Source organism: Eucyclogobius newberryi, unplaced genomic scaffold (genome assembly GCF_026437365.1).
Source record: "Eucyclogobius newberryi isolate DKJ021-1_F unplaced genomic scaffold, fEucNew1.0.hap1 SCAF_12, whole genome shotgun sequence".
Taxonomy (NCBI): domain Eukaryota; kingdom Metazoa; phylum Chordata; class Actinopteri; order Gobiiformes; family Gobiidae; genus Eucyclogobius; species Eucyclogobius newberryi.
In genome coordinates this window covers 19,546,541-19,570,697 of record NW_027315746.1, presented here as the reverse complement: position 1 = coordinate 19,570,697, position 24,157 = coordinate 19,546,541, and the positions used below count along the sequence as shown (strand labels likewise).

Below are 24,157 nucleotides of genomic sequence, written 5' to 3'. Positions count from 1 at the left end.
CAATAACTCATAATAGCTTACTCATATCATCACAATCACAAATGTAGAGACCTTGACCAGCTTGTCACCATTATAAAGGGCCACAAGATGAATGACAAATCCAGAGGGACCAGTAGCTCTTAAGACATTCCAGCAGACACTGACACAGAGGCTCACATCACAACACTGGCTTTGTTACACACAGAGAGAGACACAGGGAGAGAGAGAACTGCCCACTAGAAAAAGCACAATTAATGGTGGCACAGGGAAAAGGCCAATGCAAGAATGTGCTCTCTGTACAGTTCTCTTACCATATTTAGGTCGTATAAATAGACCTAATTAAGGCTTAGCTTCTGCTTCGAAAAATGAAAATGTCTGATAAAACATAACAAATACATGTTTTATTTGGCTCTATTGACCTTAAATGAACAAAACAGTCCTGGTCAGGTTTTGGAAGTCAAGAGTGTATTTGTGCATTGCTGGACGTGTTTATCCCGTGCCAGGTAAGATCAGCAGCAATAGAATCATAATTATTGGCTCTGTTCAAGGTAGAAAACAAAGTACTCTCTACCACACAGCACAGAAGCTCTTATTTGGAAGGATACGTCACAGGGGATATGACATGAAGATTCAGCCAGTATCACATTTGGATGTCTACATAATCATGGGTACTCTGGGGAAGTAAAGGTCACACAGAGTGAATAAAGAGGCTATGCAGCTTGAATTTAACACTAATTTGTTGACACAAGGTTTAGGTCTAAGGAGAGCCGTGTACAAGCATACTTACTGACTGTGGTATATGAGGAACAGACTGTAATCAATCATGAACAATTTTAATCTGACGCAGTATGCGGCTAAGCAAGGGTACATTACCAAGGGACACTACAAAACATAAATCTATATTGCTTTAGTGTTCACGAGTGAGGAATTTGCGATTCACCGTGAATCACAGTCATGAGCATTGGTTTATTTGGTTTGTTGTGGCCTGAGGTGCAGAGTGAAAGTGCCTGGACCTGCCCTACCACAGCCCTGTGATTGTTCTTAAAGCTGCAGATTCACCTCAGAAGCCTCCACCTGAAGGTGTGGTGCAGTGAGCGAGGCGTGTGTGTACAGCCTGTAGAAACACATAGCCTCTGGGGCTCACAAACACGCACAGATTTCACAAGAGACCGCTCCAGCCCAACACATTTCATAACAGTAACTTCAGCTCAGCTCTGTGGCTTTGGTTAACATGTGCTGCTCATTCTGAATCAGCTGCAGCAGACTTTTAAAAAGGAAAAGAACATGTATTTTTAACCTCTTTATTGTGTTCATCTCATTTATATATTGAAATTAGTCATCAATGTCCTTTAAGCATGCATTTAAGCTTACAGTGCCAAAAGATAATTCAATCTAAATTATTTTATTCCTACACACACATTTATAAATACTGACATGTATTTCTTTCATGTTTGCTTTGTTTAACTATATGTCATACTTTTATAGCCGGATTTGACTGTTGGCATTTTATTTTTGCATTTTGATTTGAGAGAAGCCATCCCTGTCCTAATATTTATAAATTATGAAACTATAACTCCATCCGTTGCTCTAAAGCGTGACTTGAGGCTTAAAACAGTGAATGCAGATGAGATCTCTTTGAACACATTTATTGCTGCCAACGAGATATAATTGATGTTTTTTTTGTCAGCCCTCAGGGAAAGACCAGCCCCTTTATCTGCCTCCTGAATGAGCAGTTCAGACCCAGCCCATGCCAGAGGTTTAAACATGATCTGGAAGCATGAGTCCCCTTGACAGTCAGGTGTGTCTCAAAAGAATTATTTTCTTTTTTTCTCCAAAGTTTGAGGTCTGTACTTAGCTATGTGATTCTACGTGTAGACTAAATTTACTGACATGACTACTTTATTATACACTTTTAGGTTCTACTTTTTTGTTACAAGGTCAATACTCAATAACACTCATAAACAGTAACCCAAATACAGTAATGCAGTAATTAGAAGAACCAATGTGCAGTTTAGTCACACATACTATTGTCTAGCTTAACATTTGTCTACACAGGCTCGAGACTTGTGTGTCAAGCTAAAATAATTTATCAGCGAAGGCATCTGAAATAAATAATCATCTAAAAGGAATAAACTTGTAGATTATTTACTACTTCTTAAACTTTGTTCTGTACCATGCTCCGTGCTCTCCTGTATCTAGCTGGACTCTTTCAGTTCTGTAACAATCACTGTGTGAACAAATCCTTTTTGTACTTTCGAACATCAAAGACATTCATAAGAGGTGACCTAACATAATGTACGATTTCCTGAGTAAAATACATAGAAACCAGTTGTTCCTTATCTCATATGTCCAAATGTCTAGTGTGCAGAGTCGTCAAACTGGTTTTGCCCTGGTATTATTACATATTGCAGTGTTGTGAGTTCGAATCCCTGAAATTGACAATTTACTGCATGTCCTCCCTTCTCTTTCATCCCCCATTTCTCACTCAACTTTCCTGTCTAATAGATCTTTAAAAAAAAAAAAAAAAAACTACTAAATAGTATTACTGAGGAGTGTGCTAAAACGTGAATCCACATAAATTTTGTATGTTAACAAGTGCTTTTAAGTCAATAAATTGTTTGGTTTAGGAAGAGACAATGCCTCCCACTCTGAAAATTTCCAATGTGTCAAAAACAACTAAAAGCATTCCAGCAGTGAAAGTGTGAGGACTGGAGGTCAAAAAGGAAAGTTTTCCACCTTGTTAAAAGCCATTCAAAAGGAGACCCTCCTTTGCTGATCTGGTGACTCAAATTTGATTAGAGTTTTCGTCTTGCACGCTCTCATACATTCTTTCAGATTAACTCATTACCTTGTAACGCAAAAAATCACTTGAAAATGCCACATTAATACACTTAGCTGCAACAAACAGAGTACACACACTTTTTATGCAGTTTCTAGCTGTAAAACTAGTGCCACTGTTTGCCCGATGGCCCTTAAAAGTCAAGGTGAGGAGTTGACATGCCAAAATTGGTGCCAAAACACAAACAAGAATAATTTGTACAAAAGTCCATAATTAAATAAAAGGTTTCACACTGCCGGCTGTGTGCCTGGTGCTATCAAAACGGCACATTTCGACATTCATACAAACTTCCTGCCTCAACAGGTTTGAATATGTCCTACTCATTTTTCAATTTTACACATCTCCATAGAAACCAAGAATTTGTGGCAGTCAACATCTCAGGTAGGTGTGGTATATCACACTGTCACAAAGAGGCAGATTACAGACACACACCTGCCTGGTGTATAAAAAAACTCTACAGATGCAAGTAACAGTATTCATATTCAGAACATTTTACGCATTTTGACACATTTTCATTATTACTTTCAACAGCTTTAAAGAAACATACTTTTTTCTTTTCGTTTTTTCATATTTTAACTAAACATATTTTGCTGTTAGGTTGTGGATATCCAAAACTATATACTAGTTTATGTTTGTAAAAAAAATGAAAATCTTCCGGTACATCTAAAAATGCTCAAACTCAAATTTGAAAAGAACACACTAAGCAGAGACTTAGAAAAACAGTGAAGTGATGGGAGAGAGAACAGGTCTGGACGTGTAAAAGAATGAAACAAATGAGAGAATTCATGAAAAAGATCCTGCGCCTCTCCCTGCCACTCCCAGCTCTTCCCAAAATCAAGCACTCATTTTACTACTCAGAGGTGATTGTACTATCAACATGTTGATTTTACTGAGAACTTTTATGAGTGAATCATTTACAGAACAGCTGACCCACCTTTATTTGCAAAGTTCTTTACATCCCACCCATAAACTGGCACTCACTGTAGTGTGCACTGGCAGGAAGTGAAAACATACACTATGAGGCAATTCATCTTCATAAATGCTTAGTCTCACACGTCATCATTCTGCCATGCCCACTGTCTGAAGCAGTAAACTCATATATTTAACAGTAGCCAAATAGCAAAGAGGATCGACTGAAGACAGTTTTAATGGTTGATCATTTACCATAATGGTGGACAATGTATAACTATTATGTCCCAAAGTTGAGGACTTTGTGTAGTTGAACTGCAGTGTCTACTATGGGCTCACACACATGTAAGAATTATTAAATCCACCTGTAGATAAAAATGCACAAGATGAAAAGATTGAAAAAACATGAGACAAAATGTTGCTATGCCTGGAATTTATAACTGGCATAAATAGTTTTTGTTTTGTTTTCTACTCAAGGAGAGCTTTGCATTATGTAACAATACTAATGAACTTCAAATTTAGTTATTTAAATGTAGACAACTAAATTATCTTCGTAAGCATGCTTTTATACAATCGGTGTAAACAATTTGAAACTTGTCTTTGTGAAAGCTGCCATCTACTGGTCATTCTAGTCGTGACAGTTGTATTGAATATTTTGAGTATTATTTGACTATTGATTTATACACTAATGCCAATATTAAACATGCTGATGTTGCTTTGAAAAGAACTGAGACATTTTGTGTTTTTTATTTGAAGACTAATAAATAAGAATAGAAAAGAGGACTATTGTTGTAATACATTTTAGTATACAAAACCATACAATTTTAAAAAGCCACTGCAGGATTTTACCAGTAGTCATTTCAGTTTGATACATCAGTCATATATTGTCCTCCTCTGGCAGTTTGGTGAGAATATCCACTCCATCCGCTGTAATGACCACTGTATGTTCAAACTGAGCAGACCTGTGTAGATGAAAACATTGAAATATACAGCAGCCCTGAATTCAACGTTTGATGTGTAATAAAAGAACTAAAATATACCTTTTGTTATCCGCGGAAATCGCCGTCCATTTGTCATTTAGAATCCTAAAATCTGGTGACCCTTCCATGAGAATGGGCTCTGTAGAAATAAACAGAGACAAGTATCAAGATGCTGTATTATGTTGAAGCATGGGAATCAGTGAGCTATGGGGGCACTAAAAAGATACCTATTGTGAAAGCCATCCCTTCATCCATTGTCATGTCATTGTCATTTGCTTAAATTAGCAAAGAGAAACAATAGTAAATATAAAATCTAGTTTGTTTATGCATTTTCCTCTTAACATTACAGCGCCGGAGCACAAACTCACCATGGTGCCAGATTTCAGGATGACAATGAAAACTAGAGCCAATTCCATGTCCTATAAAATATGGGCACACTTGGAAGCCACTGGCATGTGCTATTTTGCTGCAATCAAACCCCACCCCCAAAAAATCAGCTGTCAGGATAAAAAGGACATTGTTTTTTGTCATGATTGTGTGTACCTAATAGTGTTTCCTATAACACAGAGGGGAGCCCCGGGATGGCAGGCAGCAATCGCCTCATCTCTGCAGCGTCTGGCAGTTTCCACTAACTTTTTTCCGACCTCATCCACCTGACCAATCAAAAAAGTCTCTGACGTGTCACCATGGTAGCCATCTAAATATACCTGTAATGGCAATGCAATTTCAATAATGCAGTGACAAGTCTATTTTGTTATGGGCTTGCATATCTAACTTACAGTGACGTCAATGTTAATAATATCCCCATTTTGAAGTTTACGGCTGAAACGAAAAATTTGGAACATTTTTGTTTGGTTGAGCACAATAGAGATAGTGGAAGGAGACAAACAAGTATGTTGATCAAATGATGATTCTTTCTTTTCACCTGTCAGGAATGCCATGACACACCACATTATTGACAGAGGTGCACACAGACTTTGGAAAGCCTCCGTATTTGAGCGGAGATGGGTAGGCGCTGTGCTTGATTGTCTCTTGATGTACAATAAAGTCTATTTCATCTGTTGTCATACCAATCTGAAAATCAGGTTGCACGTTTCTCATCCGTTCAAAGACTATAACTAAATTTTCAGAATATGCAAGCCTACCTGTAGTCCCTGTCCGGCGAGCAGCAGCACATGTCTGGCTAACTGACAGGCTCTGGCCAAGCCCTCAATCTGCTCCTCGTTCTTTATCTCTATGTAGTTCGGCCATTCTGGGACTACTCCAGTGCCCACATAGTCAGGGCGCACAATATGCTGCGGAGAAGAAGGTACACTGAACATAACATGTAAGGTCATGGACAGATTTTATCATGCATATTTTCCGTTTCAGCGCCAGCTAGAAATGCAAGTAACTTTTACTATTATAGTATTATTAGTATACAAATAATCCAACAGTATGCTTGTAAATGAACTAAAATGTGTACTTTTGGTACTGCGTAGGCAGGTCTGACAGTCTCTGGGCGCACAATACTGGGGGACTGACTTTTCCAGTTTTTCCAGAAAAAGCACCGAGATTGCTGAGACAGAGGGGTGTGACGACCACAAGCCTTTAAAGCACATATGCCCCTCAGAAAACCTCCAAACCCTGTAAAAAAAAAGAGAATAGTATCATAATATAATTATAAACAATACTAGTCTCGTGTGAGAATTTAAAGTAAGTAATTATAGTGAGCAAGAATCCATCACCTAAAATCAACTGCCTGTCAAAACAATCTTTCTAACAAACGCAGTGAGAGCTGTTTCCAAACGAGCACTGACACATAATGTGAAACATGCTTAAGTATAATCCAGGTGATGCCATTTATAAAATAAACCTGTACCTCTTCCAAGTCCAGCAGAGCAGGGCGCCGCCATGACACCTCTGCTCACGTGCGTCCAAAATCACGTGGTACAGCTACTGTAAAAGGAGTGTCATTTTACATTCCGCCGCACTAAATATGTTACTTTTGTCGCTGTTGTTTAGGAGTTTTAAATATAACATTGAAGTGGTTGTAAAGACTATGTCCATCCCGCTGAACTGTCACTCTGTCCAATATTTAATTAACCGATCTTTCCATAAAATCAGACGCTTTTATTATGTGAAAGTCACACGAAGTTTAAGTTATTTTTGGTGAAGGACGTTCCGGCAGTCGCCCCCCTCCAGCCCGTTAAGCCACTGCAGGGGCATTTGCGCGCCCTGGGGGCGGGGCGTAGGGCGGGGCGTGGGGCGCGGCGTAGGGCGGGGGTGGGCCGGCTTTGCGCAGTGGCGCTTCCCCCATGCCTGGCTACACTTTCCACACTATTATTATGTAATACACAGTAGGCCAGAATAAGGTCACAGCCTTATCAATGACAACTAGCAGGGTTATCTCACAGCGACACTTTCCCAAGGCCACAATAGATAAACCCAGCTTTTAATAGGCTGCACTTCTAAAACAGATGAAAGGCGGTTTTATAGGTGGGGATTACTCCTGAAAAGAGTGCGGTGGGTGCCGTGGTGGGCGTGCCCCCTGTAAACAAAGCGAAAGCCATTGTTGTATCAGCAGCTAATCGAGTTGAGGCTCCCGCGTTAGTCCTGTGACCTTAGTCTCCTACAACTCTGTGTGGATGTGGAGGAGCGAGCGGCGTCACGTTTAATAGCTATACGTGTGGTTATTATGTCCGTGGATTAGACACGGAGGACGGGGGTGTCATTTTCCCGTCTCGTTTCCTAGTTTGTCACGGAGGACGCTTAGTGTACGTGACGTCAAACCAGCATGGCGGTCAAGGTGACTTCGGCATCTCTTTCCTTTCGCATTTTACTCATCAGTTCTGCTACTGTTGTATGTGTTGTCCTCTTCTTTAGTGGGGACTGTCACATTTAGACTTTATCGTGTGCGTCTTGTCGGTTTTTAGTGGATGTGATGATTTCTGAGTGTGTAGCATCATTGGGTTAAATCTCTGGCCTTGGAGAAGCTGCACATCAATGTTAGCTCACTGCAGCTAACCGGCTGCTAATGCCGTTCTGTTCATAGGCATTGATTGTAATTACGTTTTTTTTTTATGGTTCCTTGTTTTCCAAGGTGATTAGAACAGGGTTTGTTTCACCGCAGCCTCTTTCTTCTGTATTCTGAGCTGCTACTAACCTCTATAGGTTAAGAAACGTTAACGCTATGTGTCTACTATGATCTCTTTACATAGATTTCTACAACAAATGTAACTCGTTACTTCAGTTTTTCCCCTTTATTGTCTGTGCATTATGATCTGCCTATAGTTATATGATTGTTACATATATAGTGTTATATTGGGTATCGTTTCTTGGGTGGTGTTCTCAAGGAGACGTGGTATTGTCTAACATGGCTGTGGGCCTTTTATTCTAATCACTATAAACCACTGGACCTTTCACAAATAAAGTAATGTTAATGTTTTCCCATATTAAACTCTGTTGTGTTTTTTTGTAGGTGCAATCCACTAAACGTGGGGACCCTAACGAGCTGAAGGCAATCTTCCAAAAGGTAAATAATGTTCCTTCCCCTATCAAAGCCATGTTTGCATTGAAAACAGTTTTAGTTTTTTTTTTTTTTGCAGATTTATAAATGAGCAAGGTCAAAAAACATGTTTTGGTGGGGTTGATAATGTGCCTAAAGTTAAAGATTCTGTGATGTGTCATGGGGTTTCAATTTTGACATTAGTTACAGCCTTGGGTTGACCACACAGGCCAGGCATCTTAACAGAAAAGTATGGTCCAGTCTTCAAGCCTTTGTTTAGTTATGTTATTGAAGTTGTAAGGCATCCCCTTCCCTCCAAAACATGTGTAATACATATGGTTGCTTTTGTGTTGCTAAATGTACAAAATGCAGGCTTTTATGAGAGTAGCATAGAGGTCTAAGTATCCAGACAAATGACAAGAACAAAATGTCACGCACCATAACGGCCTGCATGCAGCGGGTGTGACCAGAATTGTCACTTATACATGTTTGTCTGAGGACAAATAAAGGTCAAATGGCTTATAAATTATCAGTATTTTATTCTGTCATATCTTACTCAAAGAGCAGTTTAAATTTCCTGCTGAAAGTTGACACATGGTCAAATATAGAAGCAAATTTTATGAATGTGCATCATGTTAATACAAATATTACGTCCTTAGACTTCTTTTAGAGTATAGATGTAACCTTTTAACGGAAATAAATATGAACGAAATATATGAAGGATCTGTTGGCATGTGAGGGAGATATTTAATTTAACTATGTCATGTTTTCTTCTTAGTTTGCCAGTGTGGTGGATAACGATGGAGAGAAGTTTATGACCCCTGGAGATTTTGTCCAGAAGTATTTAGGATTACATACACAGATCCATCACAACCCCAAAACAGTCCAACTTATTTCTGCTGTTGCTGACACTACAAAGGACGGGTAAGTTTAAAAAAGCAACAACAAAAGCGCATTATCATGCACTCTCTCATTTATCTGTACATTTATTGGTCCATATCTGATCCAAATTGCAGTTAGAACTCCTTAAGATTAGATAAGACACCTAATGACTTTAGTATAACGTGGTATGACTTTGGTTACACTTACTTACTACAAGTCTAGCTTTGGTACCTTTTCAACAAATAACTTCTTTTTTTTTAATGGAGAGATGTAATTACCTTCTAATTTGTTCTAATTTTATTTTTGCCCCCCTCTGAACATGGGTGTTTCCACAATGGCAGGCTCATCTCTTTCCAAGAGTTTCTTGCATTTGAGTCTGCATTGTGTGCCCCAGATGCCCTTTTCATAGTCGCCTTTCAGCTGTTTGACAAAAATGGCACTGGAAACATTTCTTTCGGTAAGTCATTCTTTGTGTTTTTCTGTTTTCTTTCATTTGAAAACATACCAATTATTACCTCCTGTGTATTCCTAAGTTTTTAACCCGATTGGTCTATGGGCTAATTCTCTGCACATGCACAGGCTTACCTGCTTGTGGATTTATTTCTACTCTCATGGTGTATTTGACTGTATTATTATGTATTCAGTTTTCTATCTGGATTAAATGTGAGGAAAGATCAGGGCCTGTGAAGAACCATGGAAAGCATCTTGAGGGTTCAGGGATCACACACTTTTTCAGCTGATTCTGTACTTGTTCTGTACAATGATGTACAAATCATTCATTATTAAAAATAATCTTCAATCTTTTTTTGTGTGCAGAAAATGTGCGGGACATCTTCAGTCAGACTACTGTGCACCACCACATCCCCTTTAACTGGGAGTGTGAATTTATCCGATTGCACTTTGGCCATGACCGCAAGAAATGCCTCAACTACCTTGAGTTCACCCAATTCCTTCAGGTACACCAAGCTTTGTACTCTTCTCTTTTAACCTTTACGTCTAGAAACACTACACCATTCAGTAGATCCTATATTAAGACTGGTGTTCATTTTTAGGAGTTGCAGTTTGAGCATGCACGGCAAGCATTTGCTCAAAAGGACAAAGACAAGAACGGCGCAATCTCTGCAATGGACTTCAGTGACATAATGGCCACCATCCGACACCACATGCTCACACCTTTTGTGGAAGAGAATCTTGTCTCAGTAAGTTTGTAAAAATATTAAAGGTCACATTACTGTTATTTTTGTCAACACATTGATACACATATTTGTATAATAAGATAAATATTCCTTTATTGTCCACACATGGGGAAATTTCATTGTTGCAACGCAGGTAGATGCAAAGGAAAAGGACAGATAACTTATAGGAAGTTTATATAGTTTATAAGTTTTATATAATGATAAGTTATTTTGACAACTGCTTCCACATCTAGGCCGCAGGCGGTGGAACATCCCACATGGTCAGCTTCTCCTACTTCAATGCTTTCAACTCACTGCTGAACAACATGGAGTTGATCAGAAAAATCTACAGCACAATGGCTGGCTCAAGGAAGGATACTCTGGTTACAAAAGGTGCACACTTTACTTTACTGCTGACGTAAATTACGGTATCCAATTCATTTAATAATGTTTGTTTTAAGTAGTAAATCATGTCATTTTTCCTGAAATAAAACTGAATATTTGTTTTTATTTGACGTACTCTTTGCATCTAGGAAAATAACCTCCGATCATTTTCTTTCTCTTCAGAGGAATTTGTTCATTCTGCCAATAAGTTTGGTCAAATCACACCAATGGAAATAGACATCTTGTACCAGTTATCAGGCTTGCATTCTCCCTCAGGGTAAACCACACAAAGTCTTCATAGTTAAGATTAACTGTGTTATTTTCAAAATCTATAATTTATTCAAATGTCTGTCCAAATGCACTAGGCGTCTGAACCTTGCTGACATTGAAAGGATAGCTCCATTAGAAGAAGGAAGTCTGCCCTACAACCTTGTTGAAGCACAAAAATTGGTACTTGACAAAATTGCTGTCTTTGAGTTCATAATTTGGTAATGTGTAGTTTATATATTTTGTTGTTTGGTTGCTAGGCTCATGGAGATGGTTCAAGGTCTGTATTGGTTCAAGTTGCTGAGTCAGGCTACAGATTTTTTCTTGGCTCAATTGCTGGAGGTAAGATACTCCACAATCCGTTGCAGTGTGCCGCCTTCCTCAGGTACATTAAAAGTAGACTAATCTTGATATTTATTTTAGCTACGGGAGCAACGGCTGTATACCCCATTGATTTGGTGAAGACTCGCATGCAGAATCAGAGGTCAACGGGATCATTTGTTGGAGAGCTGATGTACAAAAACAGCTTTGACTGTGCAAAGAAGGTGCTGCGTTATGAAGGATTCTTTGGCTTCTACAGAGGTAAGATCTCAGTCAAATCTTTCAGTCTGTGTTTCTTTAACACCCTTACATTTAATTGTGTGATTTCCACAGGCCTTGTTCCTCAGCTTATAGGTGTAGCTCCTGAGAAAGCCATCAAACTTACCGTGAGTAATTCTCTCAACATACTTCATGGTGTTTGTTGTGGTGCTAGCAGTGTAAAGCGCATGCTCAAAAACGGTTGCATAATATACAACTATTTATCTACATGGAAAAACACTTCTTATATGGACAGTTTCATAAAGTAAATAAAAATGTGCTTGTTTTTGCCAGGTAAATGATTTGATGAGAGACAAATTCTCAGAAAAGGATGGTTCCATCCCTTTATTTGCTGAGATTATGGCTGGTGGTTGCGTAAGTGGAATTTCATCTATTGATAACAAAATAATTGCACTCGCATGAGTAAATTATGTGAACAATCTCTTCTCTATTGGCCATGTCAGGCTGGTGGCTCTCAGGTAATCTTCACCAATCCTCTGGAGATTGTGAAGATTCGCCTGCAGGTGGCAGGAGAGATCACCACTGGTCCTCGTGTCAGTGCTCTGAATGTGGTTCGAGACCTGGGCTTCTTTGGGCTGTACAAGGTTTGAAAATAATGCAATTACCGGTACATGTAGACTTGTGGTTTTAATCGTTTGTAACATTTTGTTCCTTGATGTATTTACAGGGGGCTAAAGCATGTTTCCTGAGAGATATTCCCTTTTCAGCCATCTATTTCCCCGTGTATGCACACACCAAGACCTTCATGGCAGATGAGCAGGGCAGGCTGGGCCCACTTCAGCTGTTGACATCAGGAGCTATCGCAGGTAAGAACATCAACAGCAGGTCAATTCCACACTCCCAGCACTTATCATGATTAATGTCACATGGTCTGCTGTGATTTTAATTTAGTATCTCATGTTTCCCAGGTATCCCTGCTGCCTCTTTGGTAACTCCTGCTGACGTAATCAAGACTCGTCTGCAGGTGGCAGCACGGGCCGGACAGACCTCCTACAATGGGGTCATGGACTGCTTCTGGAAGATTCTGAAAGAGGAGGGTTTCAGGGCTTTGTGGAAGGGAGCAGGAGGTGAGCTTGTATGTACCAGTTTGTGTTCAAATGAAGATGTTCCATTTTAACATCTACTTTGTATGTCCAGCTCGTATGTGTCGATCATCACCACAGTTTGGTGTGACGCTGGTGACTTATGAGCTCCTGCAGAGGTGGTTCTACGTTGACTTTGGTGGACAGTAAGTAACAAAAAATCACTTGTCACTCTGCGTTGAGAAACCATTTCTGATGACTCACTCTCTCTGTCTCTGAAGTCGCCCAGCAGGATCCGAGCCTACTCCTAAGTCTCGGATTTCAGAGCTCCCTCCAATCAATGCAGATCACGTTGGAGGGTACCGCCTGGCTGCAGCCACATTTGCAGGAGTGGAGAATAAATTTGGACTCCATCTCCCCAAATTTAAGTCCTCGGGTGTAGTCTCTATACATCCCCCAGAGCCATCCACTGCCACTCCGGCTCAGGGACCATAGTATATCATCATAGTATTTTTATTTCCTATACCAAGAGAAGACATAAAAGAATACGCACAATAAAAAAACATTTAAAAGGTGCTTCATAAATGAGATTTGGAACAAACATCAGTGTCCACCCTCTCCTGAAGTGGACAGTGGGTTGCAGCTGTGGGGGCAAAGTAAAAACCTCAAGCTCCCTCTCAGAGTAGCTATTATTATTATTGTTATTATTTTTTTTTCCCCCGCAGATACTTGTGTGAATAGGACTTCTTTTATTGGACAATATATAAAATATATGCTATTTTAGATTGGTTATGGTGAGTGGGGCTTCACTCTGATGATACAGGATTATACTGTTCATACTAACACTGATGCAGCTGCAGAGGTATAAAGTGCACTCCAACTGAACAGCAAGGCCTTTATATGGACCTTTGGTACTGTCCTCCAAGAATCACTCTTACTGATGTACAGAACATTGTGTGTTTACTTGATAAAAGAATGAAAAGGAAAATTAGCTAATAATAAATTTTATGCATTTCAAATGTCATTGTATTTTATTGATTAAAACCATAGTTTTAATTTATCCAAGGCCTCGTTTGTTTAAGTGCCACAATGACATTGTGAGAAAAGGAATACAGTACATATGAATAATACAATGTATTACAATATGTGTTACAATATTAGAATGCTGTGTGGAAGGGATATGACCAATTACCTTTGAAGAAGAGGTATTTCTGATGGGTTGCAATTCAAAGGCTTTGGAAAATGGCTCCATGTAAAGAAACCCGTTTGGCTTTAGAGTGACTGATCATTAAAAGCCCCAGCTAGTAAAGGTGAAGTATTTTAGTATTTATTTGACCTAAGACTCACATGAGATTTCATAGGAAATTGCTTCTTTAGAACTTGAAATTCTTTCTTTTTCAGAATAAACAAATTAATGAACAAATTAAAAATGCACATTTTTCACTACACAAAGGCTACTAAATTCTAAGGTAAAAATAAAAGGAGAAGCATAAATAATACATATTTGGTTAAAATTGATAAAGTTGCACACAATGTAATATAATGTTTCAGTGGTAGTTAACACGGGACAGGACAAGTCAAAAAAACAAAAGAAAAGCCTTCTGCAGTGAAGAAATAAGGTGCCATGTACAAAGGTTTGATTCGCTTTAGGAGTAGTGGTATGCAAGGTCCTGAGGGTCTCGCGGCGTTTCAATGGCAATCCCTTTCAAATGTTTCAAACAGGACAATTACAGATTTAAATCTAACCCTTAGAGACACATTCAAATGCTTTCTAATTTATAGCCCCGCATTACTTCTCAGGCAGGTTTAAAGTGAGGGAAAAGCAGAACTTAAGCGTCTCAGTCAGTGTGCAGTGTGCTTATGGTTAGTAGCATTAGGCATTGGCCAGCTCCTCGGCTTCATCTCGATTCTCGTTGATCTCTGCCAGTGTTCTGACAAACCGTGTCCACTCATCAGCTTTAGGCACACAAATTTGCTGTAAGAGCAAACATCAATGTCAGTGTTGAATTCAATTTGGGCAAGAAATGTCTTATAAACTGACAAACTGTTGCTTACCTCTCCCACATCATAAACCTGCACCCTCCCATCAGAATCCCCTGTTGCTATTTCTTTGCCTGTGTGAGCCCATCTCACACGATTGAGAGCGGGAGCCCCTTCAACAGACACACTCGCAGTGGGGACCTGCACAGGAATAAATCAACATTGCATTTAAACTAGTCAAAAAGAGCACAAAATGTAAGTGATGAATTAACTTACTTCAGTATCATTGTTCAAGTTCCAAAGGTCCAGGCGTCCAGACAAGTCGACACAAGCGAATAGGGCGGGGTGGGTTGGTGACCACATGGCATCATAGACGTAATCACAACTGTCCTCAAATGAGTATAGTGGACGAGTGCTCTACAAGAAAACAAGTACCAAGAGTTATACTGGTGTTACGGAGACAAAGTATTAAATGTGGCCGTGAGGAAGGCACCTTGGTACTCCACAGTTTCACGGTCCAGTCAAACGACGAGGATATGAAGAGATGGGAGAAATCCACAGGCCCGGGAGCGCTGTGACAGCTCAGGCCCGTCACTGGACCATGGTGGCCCTCAAACACCTCAGTAATGCCCGCCTTACTGTAGATCAAACTCACTCATCAAAACCTTTACGTTCAAAATGTAGATCACTGAAAAGAGCGGTTCTCTGACCTCCCATGACGACAGGCAGTGTAGACGGAGCCATCTTCACTTCCCACCACAAAATTGTTAACATCGCCCAACGGAAAAGCCATGGAGGTGACGGCCACTGCTTTGCTCTGTTTGAACACCAGCTCTAGACTGTCCTGTGGAGTGTAACGGCCACAACACGATCATTAGCTTGAGTTGTGAGCGTGAGGGTAGACTGAGAACAAGCGGGCGGCACCTGTGGCTGGGAGAGCATGTCCAGACTCCAGGAGCACATCTTGCCGTCGGTGGAGATACTGATCAGATTGTTTGCATTCTGAGTGCCCACGACGTTCACGCAGTAAACTGGGTGCTGCATGCAACAGAGCACGTTGAGAAGTGAACGGTGAACAAAATGCTTCGGTAAATGATGTTAGAGGAGACATACAGTGTGTGCGGCTGCAGACAGGGGCGTCCTCTGCACTGGCGTACGCTTGTTGCTCCGGTTGTCCCACAGAACAATCTGTCCCGAGTATGTCCCACCCACTACCAGGTTGGGATGAAACTTTGCAAACCCCGCTGACATAACTTCAGACTTTCAGCAAAAAAGGATAAATATAACACATTTATGACAGGATAAAGCATTAAGTTTGGTGGAATGTAAAATTGGTAAACAGCTCACCTGGCAATGGAAGATGTATTCAGGTGTTCCCTTTTTGTACTTCATATTCCAGACCAGAGCCACTCCATCAGGCTCATGAGGGGCATCTTCATTGTTGTTGTATGAGGCCACTAGCAACTCGGGATACTAGATAAAATGTAGTTTTATTGTAGGTAACTAAACTTAAATAAGTGACATTGACAATGTTCCCAGCTTTACCTGTGGGGACCAGTCAAGACAAGTGACCACTCTGTTTTTAGTCCAGCGCTCATCTGCAAACTCTCTGGTCACAACCAGCTTTGCTCCGGCTTGCAACTCTCTGCACAAAACATGTAATTTAAAGTCGTTCGTCTTTTTTCTTTGGCCATATTTTAAGCTGTTTCCTCACCCCTCCTTGTCGTCCAAGTCTCTCCCGCTGTAGTCGAAGCAGACATCAACCTGCTCGGCTAAAGCTCTCTCTACAATTCTGCTGCCGCGCTCAAAGAACGAAACAAACTCCTCTGAGTGCAAAACCTGCAGCTTCTCCTCCTCAGTGAGCTCTTTGGGCGTGTCTGTGTGCAAAATATCAATATTAGTAGGTTAATAAATACTAAAACTGCCTGTGTAAGATTCTGTTTAAAAGTGTGACTTTTCTAGTAAGGGGTTGGTCACCTGTATGTTTCCATAGAGATGTAAATGCTTTGCCTGGACTTTTTCACAGCATGGCAATAAAATGCTTTTCTTCCATTTATAAAATACCTTATTGCTCAAAAACATGGATTCTTACTGTGAGTGTGAGTGATCAGATCAGTAACTTAGCCTAGTGGTGTCATATGCTGCACTTCCTACTTTGTGGATGATAAAACGCTCTAATTAGATGAAGACAGCTCACAGCAGTCTGATTCTGATCCTCAGAGCTTAACTTTATGACATAGAAAATCAGGTGCAGACGATTTAGTGTCGTATTGTGGAACATTCCAGGCAAAGCAATATCATCTCCATGGAGAAAAGCAGATGGCAAACCTTCCACCAGAGGAAGTTACATAGTGCATCTTTAATTAGGTATTACAACCTACAATGATGTGCTTTCAACAAACATTTACCTTCTTCCTGGTGGTCTCCCATGTCACCTTTCTCCTCTTTAGCATCCTCTGCTGCAGCAGGAGCCGTTATCTCCTCTTCTTCGTCATCTTCTGCAATGCACACACAAAAAGTTATTGATTTTTTATTTATCAATTAGAATGACTGTAGTTGTGATTGATTTTTACCTCCTTTTTGATCAGTATGCGCTTCGGTTGGGGTCTGAGTCTCTTTACAGTAGGACACCAGTTCTTTGGGAGCAAAGTCCACTTGGGTCAGTTTGGACATACCCAGCCTCACTGCTCCGCGTCTAAACATCAAATAAAAATTATGTTTCGAAAAAGTGCCATTTAAAGTAAAATTACCATTGACAGAAATTCACAGATAAAAATGCTGGTACAAAATTAACACCTGAAGACACTTATATACAATATAAAGGTGAAATCACACAAACTGAATAAAGCTGGAAGACACGTCAAAGGAGAGAGAAGGAGCAGTACCCAATCAGCTCAGAATCGGAGTGCAGTTGCAGAGTGGAGGGGTCAGGATCCCAGTGCAAAGTCCTTATACAGCCAAGCCACCAGGTGATATTAGTAAGATATTGTCAACAGAACAAGCAAATGGGAGCAAGAAAATGGGAACGGAAGAAGGGAGCGTTGATCAAGACAAAATGCAAAAAAAAAGATAAAGAGGACAGAGAGAAAGAAAGAACGGAGTCTGTGTTAATTGACATCTATGAACCAGGTCAGATCTTTTTTTATTTTTTTTTTTAATTAGTTATTACACATGTTATAAACGCTTTCCATGCAAGTAACTACAACTTTACTGACCTTGGTCCTGCGTTGCCATCCCCAGAGTCTTGGCTTCCCGCATCGCTGCCCACTGATTTGTTGGAGGGGGACATGGGGGCGGGGACTAGGTAGTGAAACAGACATGTATCCTCTGTTACTACCCGCAGGGGCTGTGCTGTCAGTGGAGTGTTTTGATGGAGGAGGAGGGGAGACATTTGTGTGTGTGTGTTGGATTGTGTGAGTGAACATGCAGTAAGTGGGACAGGACACACAAGGGGGAGACAAAGGGGGAGAGAAGAGAGAATGAAAATAAATGGCAGGCAGGTTTAGGAGTCATGCGATCAGACTGTTACGTAAAATGTAAACAAACAAGGGGAATAAACGCCGCAGTTAAGGGAAAACGCCCCAAATCAATGACGCAAACAGCAAGGAATTATGGGAGTGAATAAGTAAGTTCACGCCATGCAACGCTGTGTGTTTTGTAGTTTTACCATGTTGTATATCAGGTGTGATGCCAACACTCTGCAGCAAAGCCTCAGCCTCTCTCCTTTTCCTCTCAAGGTCTGAGTCTTCATGACCGGACGGCTCACCTCCCCGCTTTGAATCCACCTGTGTGGTAAAAATGTATATACGAGTAACTATGCAGCTATAATTCCATGGCATAGTTTGATATTGATAAGAATAAGAACATACATCCTTCTTTTTCTTCTCCTCTTCTTTTCTCTTCTTCTCTTCCCGAATCTGTGCAATCCGTTGTTTCTTTCTCTCAAGTTCAGCCTTTAACTCACTCTTGTCAGACATTCTGCCAAATAAAGAGGAGTCATTAAAGCCTCTTATAAACGCTTTGCTTAGAATTTCATCTCTGATGTAATTTGTGAAGTAACGTTAGTTCACTAATGGCCCTGAGCGCGTCACACTGAAGACATGTGAACACCAGCCAGCTGTCTGCAACAATGTCTGCTTTATGTGTTTATGCTGTGACTGAAAATACTTTGCTGTGCAAAATTAAATATTAAAATAAAATAAAACATCAGGTATATTTGAAAACAGGCAACTTAATTTTAGCTAACATTTATATTTTATTAAATTACTATTTACAGTGATTGACTAGTTAATTAGGTCAGCTGTAGAACAAATTCTTCTGTAATAAGGTTATTTTAGTACTGTTTTATTTTTGTACTGTTTTATTTTATTTATCTAATTTATTGCTTTAATTTGTTATTATTGTTCTGAATGATCTTATTAGGCCTGGTTCATTTTTTAAATAAACGAGTTGCTTTTCTATTTAGCAATTTTGCTAAACTTTTGGAAATCTTGCAAATAAAACATGCTTTACAGATAAAGTTGTGTTGGATTGGTCACGTTCGTTCCACAGCTTTAAGTACAGTGTTAACACTGGACTGGTGTTGTTGTTGCGGGTGTCGGATCCATGACATTAGCACACACATATCACACATTTTAGCTATATTATAATAAAACCGCAAACATAATTGTTAACAATAATATATTAACTAACACGCTCTTAGTATCAGTATCTTTTGTCTAAGCAGTAGCTGTCAGTAACTGTCAGTGAGGACCGTTAGCTGCTTTGGCTAATCTCCATGGCAGCGCCCATAGATCCACGGGCCAGGCCCATCGCTCCGGTACAATGACGGTTAAAGCATCGTCACAAAACAACGCCTTTTCCCCTCGGTATTCAAGTTTTAAGATTACAGTCAAAAGCAGCATAGTCATTAAAACAAATACCTCCCGCTAGATGTCAATACAAGAGAAGATATGGACTTAATCCAGTCTGTGGTGGGCAGAGGAATGATGCGATGGAAACTGATGATGCTGGAAGAGACAAGCCCGTCTTCCTCTGCGTTTGGCAGGACACAATTAGAAGAGTTTTTGCGCCCTCTAGAGTTACAGAAGGCGCAAAGGCAGTGCAAAGGCAATTAAGAACACAATTACAGACACATGATTCATAGAACTATCTCTTGATTAATAATTAAAAAGTAAGAATCCTGAAAGTGTAGTTATCATTGTGTGGTTTATTGCCAACTTAAAAGCATTAATTACCAAAAAACGGATTGCCTTATAAAGACATTAGACGGCTAATGTCTTGTACAATAGTGAGACGATAATAAACATAGTATTCAAGCAACAGCAAGAACAAACAAATTATATTCACTTTTTTCTCTTGTGCTTTTCTCTCTCAATTCCAGACAACTAAAAAAAAAAGTTTCCTTGCATAAATTATACAAAATTACAATTTTAGAAAAGATAACATGCTGCTAACTAATGTCTCACCATCAGACTTCATGTCTCTCTCTCTCTTCTCACACCTAACCTATAGTCATACAGTATTGCCATTTTAAATAAATTTAAATCTACACTTCAAATGTAACTATAAACTATAAATCAAAATAACATAAAGTATTTGTTTTAATACAATGTAGTATTATAGATAGAGAAAAATATGTGTCTTTATTATGAATATTTCAGACTAAAAGAGACAAACAAACATTTGACATGATTTTATTTCTGGTTTTAGAGGTGTGTGTATTGACATGTTGTATCAAATGAACATAGGCAAACATTTTAGGCTTTTGTGGTTGTTATCACTGTTGTTAAACTACTCCTCTGGCTCAGCTGCTGGCATGGCATAGGCAAAGGGGTCATAAAGATCACGTTTGAAATCATATGGATCGAACAAGGGGTAGGGAGTTTTCTCTGTGGCTGGTGCACTCTCCTCTGCTTTCACCTCCTCTTTCACCACTTTCTCCTCAGCAGGTACCACTGGAGCTGCTGGAGCCTCTGGTGTGGCAGCCTCTGCTACAGCCCGTGGAGGGTGGTCGATGAGGCAGTCAGGGTCCCAGTATGGATCACAGTCGTACTCCATTCCTTTGATGCTGACGGAAGGGGGCGGGGGCGGCGGTGGTGGGACAGATTTTTTGGGAGCAGGAGGAGGAGCAGGTTTTTCGGCCGGAGCAGCAGCTTTGATCTCCTCCTCTGTCTTGGGACGACAGGCGGGGTTAGAGCGGGGATCACAGAGCACAGGCACAGCACCCGTCGGCAGGTACACTATCTGGGGTTTGCAAAGAGAGTCTTTGGGGTTGCACAGGTAGATCCTCTGAGCACTGGCCAGAGAGTCCGGTGTGGGGGCTGGGGTGGTGGGAGGTGGAGGAGGCTGGGTGGTCGTGGCTGGGTCTTCAGTGGTGGTGAGCACGCCCATGGCATTCTGGTTACTGGACGCATCTGGACCATGAGCGTGCTCCAAGTATCGCATTTGTTGGTACAGAATCCTGAGTTTGTCTATCTCATAGATCTGAGGAGGAATTCAGACAAGCAGACTGAGTTCCAGTACCACAACGGCATTCGTGTACGTGTTATTAAAGTCTTACCCCTTCATGATGCCCAATGCTGCTGTAGAAACGGTAGTAGGACTGAAAGTTTGGATCAGCCCGGTACCACCTGGGATCAACATTCCTCTTTGGTCGTGAATTTGTAAAGAAATCATGTGCTTGAGCAGAGCCAATACTAAATGGAGTATCTAAATATGAAACAAGATAGATTAATACAGACAAATTGAAAACAGACAGTGATGAAACAAATATGTACAAAAGGTTGTATAACAAATATGTACAAAATAGTGGAAGAAAATACCTGCTGATTTCCTCATTTTCATCAATGGTGTTGCACTTAGCAAAACTGCACAAAAGATGCAAGCAGATAATATGATTTGTTAAAAAGTATATTTAATGCATCAGTCGATCAAGAAAACAAACCTGGGAATAAAAGTACACAGCCTAACGCTCTCATCAAAGCCTCCTGGGATCGCATCTTGACCATCTGCATTTAAGATAAGATAAGATGAGCCTTTATTTGTCCACACAATGGGGAAATTTTGGTGTTGCAACGCAAGTAGATACAGAAGTAAAAGAACAGATAACTTATAGAAATCTTTAAAAAAAAACACTCTTGATAGAAAATCTCTCATACACAAAACTCTTATAGACAAAACCTCTTATATTCTGAATAAGGAATAGAAAGGAAAATAAGATAAAAAATAATAGGGTAGGCTTTTAGGTAGCCGATATAATCAAGGTTTTTCATAAGCTAACAAAATAAACATTACAATACAAAATAAACATGTACAAAGTCCAATAACAGAGGTAAAATACAGTAAAATAGAACGTAATAATCTCACCTTGCACACCCCCTTTCTTGGTCTAAAGTGGTGTAGAGCACAGAACAGTTCATAAATAGAGTAGTCATCACAAGGTCCATACCCATTGGTCGCTGACCTGAAAGTACAGCAGACTCCTCCCTCTTACATGTTGAGGACCGACGTGGAAGAGCTCATTAGACCAGTGAACATGGGTCTGTTGTAAAGGTGCACTTCAAACAAAATGTCACTCCTTGTAAAGCAGCAGGTAACACCTCTGTGGCAGTGGGCCAATGTTTCGTGCGACCAGTCCAGTCTCTCAGTGGCCTTTGTTGATTATGTTAATATATTGCTGGATTTTAGATGACATTCCCTAGGCAAATATTCAATACAGATGGGGCGCAGATAAAATATAATGACAATCAAGATTTTTGTTTTAAAAAGAAGTGTCACCAATAGAAAACATAAGATCAAAGATTTGTGAATTTACCTTTTAGCAAATTTATTGCAAAATACAATGTCATCAAACTCTGGCTCTTACCCCCATGTGGGAGTATGAGATCATATTCTAGAACCTGAAAACAACCAATAATCCAATAAAGATAACATACTTTTTATTTCTCAAAATGGTATGGTATTGATTTTGGTCCAAAATATAACACTAAAATACCATAAACGACATGCACGGTTACAGTAGACAGACTTGACTAAACATGTCTGGAAGCTCAAAATTGGCCCTCTGTCCCAAAACAGCTGGAAATGTCCTTTAACTACTGGACACGCAAAAAGTAGGGGAAGACTCTGGTAACTGCTGTTTGGAGCTCGCTAAAAAATATGCAGGAATTATTGGCAAGCTTGTTCCAACAATGTTAGTCATGTCAATGTGACAAAGCCTGGGAACAGGGATGTGAACTAAACAATGTATGATAAACTAATAGTTTTTGTTTAATACAACTACTTTAGCCAGCTCTATAAATAAATGAAAGCAATGTAGTAAAGTAAAATGTATAATTATTTTGTGACTTTGCGTATAGGTCTACAAAGGCCAAGAAAATACACACAAAATGCATTCAAAAATGTTTGAGGCTTTTGGGACCTGTCACTATGTCGAGTATGTTTAAAGCAGCAGGTGAGTCTTCGATCAAAGACTGCAAGCAGGAGACAAGGAGTCTGCATGCTTTAGCCAGGTGGCTAATCATCAACATCACATGTAATTGGTCTTTCAGCATGACAAAAATACAAGGTTAAGGGTATATTTTACTACCAAGGTTAAGAGAAAAAAAACATTGCATATTTGGCTGAAAAATGCCTTTACAATGTTGTAAACGGTTCACATTTCATTGAAAGGGGATAGAGGAATATTACTATGGTGGGCCAATACAGTACCTACAAAAACCTTTTCTGTTCTTCTTTGGTGAAACATTGTGTACTGTAGGGGTCAGGGTCTCGGTTATAGTTGTGAGCTGCCTTTCTGATCTCCCAGAATTACAGCATGTCCTGGAGCGTTCTACATACAAGAGTCCGAACATTGTCAAACAAGTGAACTTGTTGACAAGGTGTTTCCATGCTTTGTGGAGACATTAAATGCCTCACCTAAAACTAGACATGATCCTTAACCTAAAATTAACCATCTCAACATTAAACTTTGCTAAACTAATATTGAAGGATTTGCCCCATGGGAACTACATGCAAACAAAATGTCTATTGAATTGTGTATAGACCATAGATTTCAGTTTGCACTATGTGATGAATGCCACCTAGACACACAATGGGCTAGGAAGGCTTAAGATAAGATAAGATAAGATAATATAAGCCTTTGTTTGTCCCACAATGGGGGGAACATAAAGTAGGTACAGAAGTAAACAACAAAGAACAGATAACTTATAGAAAACTTAAAAAAAAACAAAACAAAAAAACGCTCTTAATAGAAAAGCTCTCATATCCTTAATAAAAAGTTAAAAAAATAATAGTAACAATAGTAACACTCTTATTTACAGCAATTGTATGGACGGATAATATTGCACCAAAATGATTGATATTATGTCAGAGTATTGCACATGAATATGTGCCTCAGCATTGTTAAGACCTAAATTAGTGGTTCTCATACTTCTCTTACCAAGTAAAATATTTGGTCTTCCAAGTGCCACCAAAACAAGGACTAACCAAAAGGATCATCAACGGTGTAAAGTTTTAAGTAAATTAAGTAAGATAAGTTTAAATATTTTCCTGAAATCTGTAATGTTCCCATTGACTTTCTATGGAAAGATGAGTGTGAATTTGGAGTATGGAATATGACATCTAATTTTGGGTCAACATTAAAGCAAAGG

The 24,157-nt window shown here is 39.7% G+C and overlaps 4 protein-coding genes across 9 annotated transcripts; 1 reads left to right on the top strand and 3 right to left on the bottom strand.

Moving 5' to 3' along the window:
• Positions 1-1,711: 1,711 nt before the first annotated feature.
• LOC140356376 (electrogenic aspartate/glutamate antiporter SLC25A12, mitochondrial-like) lies at positions 1,712-13,583 on the top strand. 2 transcript variants are annotated; one of them, XM_072441254.1, is made up of 18 exons: positions 1,712-1,735; positions 8,168-8,221; positions 8,973-9,118; positions 9,418-9,533; positions 9,893-10,032; positions 10,129-10,275; positions 10,506-10,644; positions 10,819-10,912; positions 11,001-11,085; positions 11,163-11,244; positions 11,326-11,484; positions 11,557-11,609; positions 11,776-11,856; positions 11,946-12,086; positions 12,170-12,308; positions 12,411-12,569; positions 12,640-12,730; positions 12,806-13,583. In XM_072441254.1, the coding sequence occupies exons 1-18, from the start codon at positions 1,727-1,729 to the stop codon at positions 13,017-13,019; spliced, it is 2,049 nt and encodes a 682-aa protein (XP_072297355.1). In that variant the 5' UTR covers positions 1,712-1,726; the 3' UTR covers positions 13,020-13,583. The 2 variants fall into 2 exon arrangements, with proteins under 2 accessions (XP_072297355.1, XP_072297354.1); XM_072441253.1 differs by lacking the exon at positions 1,712-1,735 and adding an exon at positions 7,288-7,495.
• metap1d (methionyl aminopeptidase type 1D (mitochondrial)) lies at positions 4,470-6,669 on the bottom strand. Of its 2 annotated transcripts, none has more exons than XM_072440380.1 (10): positions 6,435-6,458; positions 6,173-6,333; positions 5,853-6,002; positions 5,633-5,781; positions 5,487-5,529; positions 5,251-5,414; positions 5,076-5,173; positions 4,935-4,982; positions 4,768-4,846; positions 4,470-4,689 (listed from the first exon to the last, which is right to left on the bottom strand). In XM_072440380.1, the coding sequence occupies exons 4-10, from the start codon at positions 5,773-5,775 to the stop codon at positions 4,605-4,607; spliced, it is 660 nt and encodes a 219-aa protein (XP_072296481.1). In that variant the 5' UTR covers positions 5,776-5,781; positions 5,853-6,002; positions 6,173-6,333; positions 6,435-6,458; the 3' UTR covers positions 4,470-4,604. The 2 variants fall into 2 exon arrangements, with proteins under 2 accessions (XP_072296481.1, XP_072296480.1); XM_072440379.1 differs by lacking the exon at positions 6,435-6,458 and adding an exon at positions 6,569-6,669 and having other exon boundaries at positions 4,471-4,689.
• On the bottom strand, positions 13,245-19,551 carry LOC140356377 (dynein, cytoplasmic 1, intermediate chain 2a-like). Of its 4 annotated transcripts, none has more exons than XM_072441256.1 (17): positions 19,427-19,551; positions 18,374-18,482; positions 18,172-18,289; positions 17,720-17,855; positions 17,390-17,452; positions 17,078-17,199; positions 16,913-17,002; positions 16,219-16,381; positions 16,050-16,149; positions 15,852-15,977; positions 15,618-15,764; positions 15,429-15,542; positions 15,215-15,348; positions 14,998-15,142; positions 14,781-14,921; positions 14,580-14,705; positions 13,245-14,499 (listed from the first exon to the last, which is right to left on the bottom strand). In XM_072441256.1, exons 2-17 carry the CDS (start codon positions 18,479-18,481, stop codon positions 14,398-14,400), a joined length of 1,935 nt encoding a protein of 644 aa, XP_072297357.1. In that variant the 5' UTR covers position 18,482; positions 19,427-19,551; the 3' UTR covers positions 13,245-14,397. The 4 variants fall into 4 exon arrangements, with proteins under 4 accessions (XP_072297357.1, XP_072297358.1, XP_072297359.1 ...); XM_072441257.1 differs by having other exon boundaries at positions 17,720-17,804; XM_072441258.1 differs by lacking the exon at positions 17,390-17,452.
• A 633-nt stretch (positions 19,552-20,184) lies between these two features.
• LOC140355720 (uncharacterized) lies at positions 20,185-22,120 on the bottom strand. Its single transcript, XM_072440378.1, has 5 exons — positions 21,873-22,120; positions 21,451-21,514; positions 21,329-21,373; positions 21,067-21,215; positions 20,185-20,990 (listed from the first exon to the last, which is right to left on the bottom strand). Exons 2-5 carry the CDS (start codon positions 21,512-21,514, stop codon positions 20,298-20,300), a joined length of 951 nt encoding a protein of 316 aa, XP_072296479.1. The 5' UTR covers positions 21,873-22,120; the 3' UTR covers positions 20,185-20,297.
• Between the last annotated feature and the right edge of the window lie 2,037 nt (positions 22,121-24,157).

Coding starts and splice junctions, on each gene's coding strand:
- LOC140356376 (XM_072441253.1), top strand. Junction 11,485..11,556: donor ATTCTTTGGCTTCTACAGAG/GTAAGATCTCAG, acceptor TGATTTCCACAG/GCCTTGTTCCTCAGCTTATA. Junction 11,857..11,945: donor AGATTATGGCTGGTGGTTGC/GTAAGTGGAATT, acceptor TGGCCATGTCAG/GCTGGTGGCTCTCAGGTAAT.
- LOC140355720 (XM_072440378.1), bottom strand. CDS start 21,514: ATGGTCAAGATGCGATCCCAGGAGGCTTTGATGAGAGCGTTAGGCTGT. Junction 21,216..21,328: donor GAAAATGAGGAAATCAGCAG/GTATTTTCTTCC, acceptor TTTCATATTTAG/ATACTCCATTTAGTATTGGC. Junction 20,991..21,066: donor GCATTGGGCATCATGAAGGG/GTAAGACTTTAA, acceptor ATTCCTCCTCAG/ATCTATGAGATAGACAAACT.
- metap1d (XM_072440379.1), bottom strand. CDS start 6,602: ATGGCGGCGCCCTGCTCTGCTGGACTTGGAAGAG. Junction 5,174..5,250: donor GTTATAGGAAACACTATTAG/GTACACACAATC, acceptor GTTTGATTGCAG/CAAAATAGCACATGCCAGTG. Junction 4,690..4,767: donor ATTTCCGCGGATAACAAAAG/GTATATTTTAGT, acceptor TCATCTACACAG/GTCTGCTCAGTTTGAACATA.
- LOC140356377 (XM_072441256.1), bottom strand. CDS start 18,481: ATGTCTGACAAGAGTGAGTTAAAGGCTGAACTTGAGAGAAAGAAACAA. Junction 17,856..18,171: donor CACACCTGATATACAACATG/GTAAAACTACAA, acceptor CTCCACTGACAG/CACAGCCCCTGCGGGTAGTA. Junction 15,143..15,214: donor ACTGCCTGTCGTCATGGGAG/GTCAGAGAACCG, acceptor TTTGATCTACAG/TAAGGCGGGCATTACTGAGG.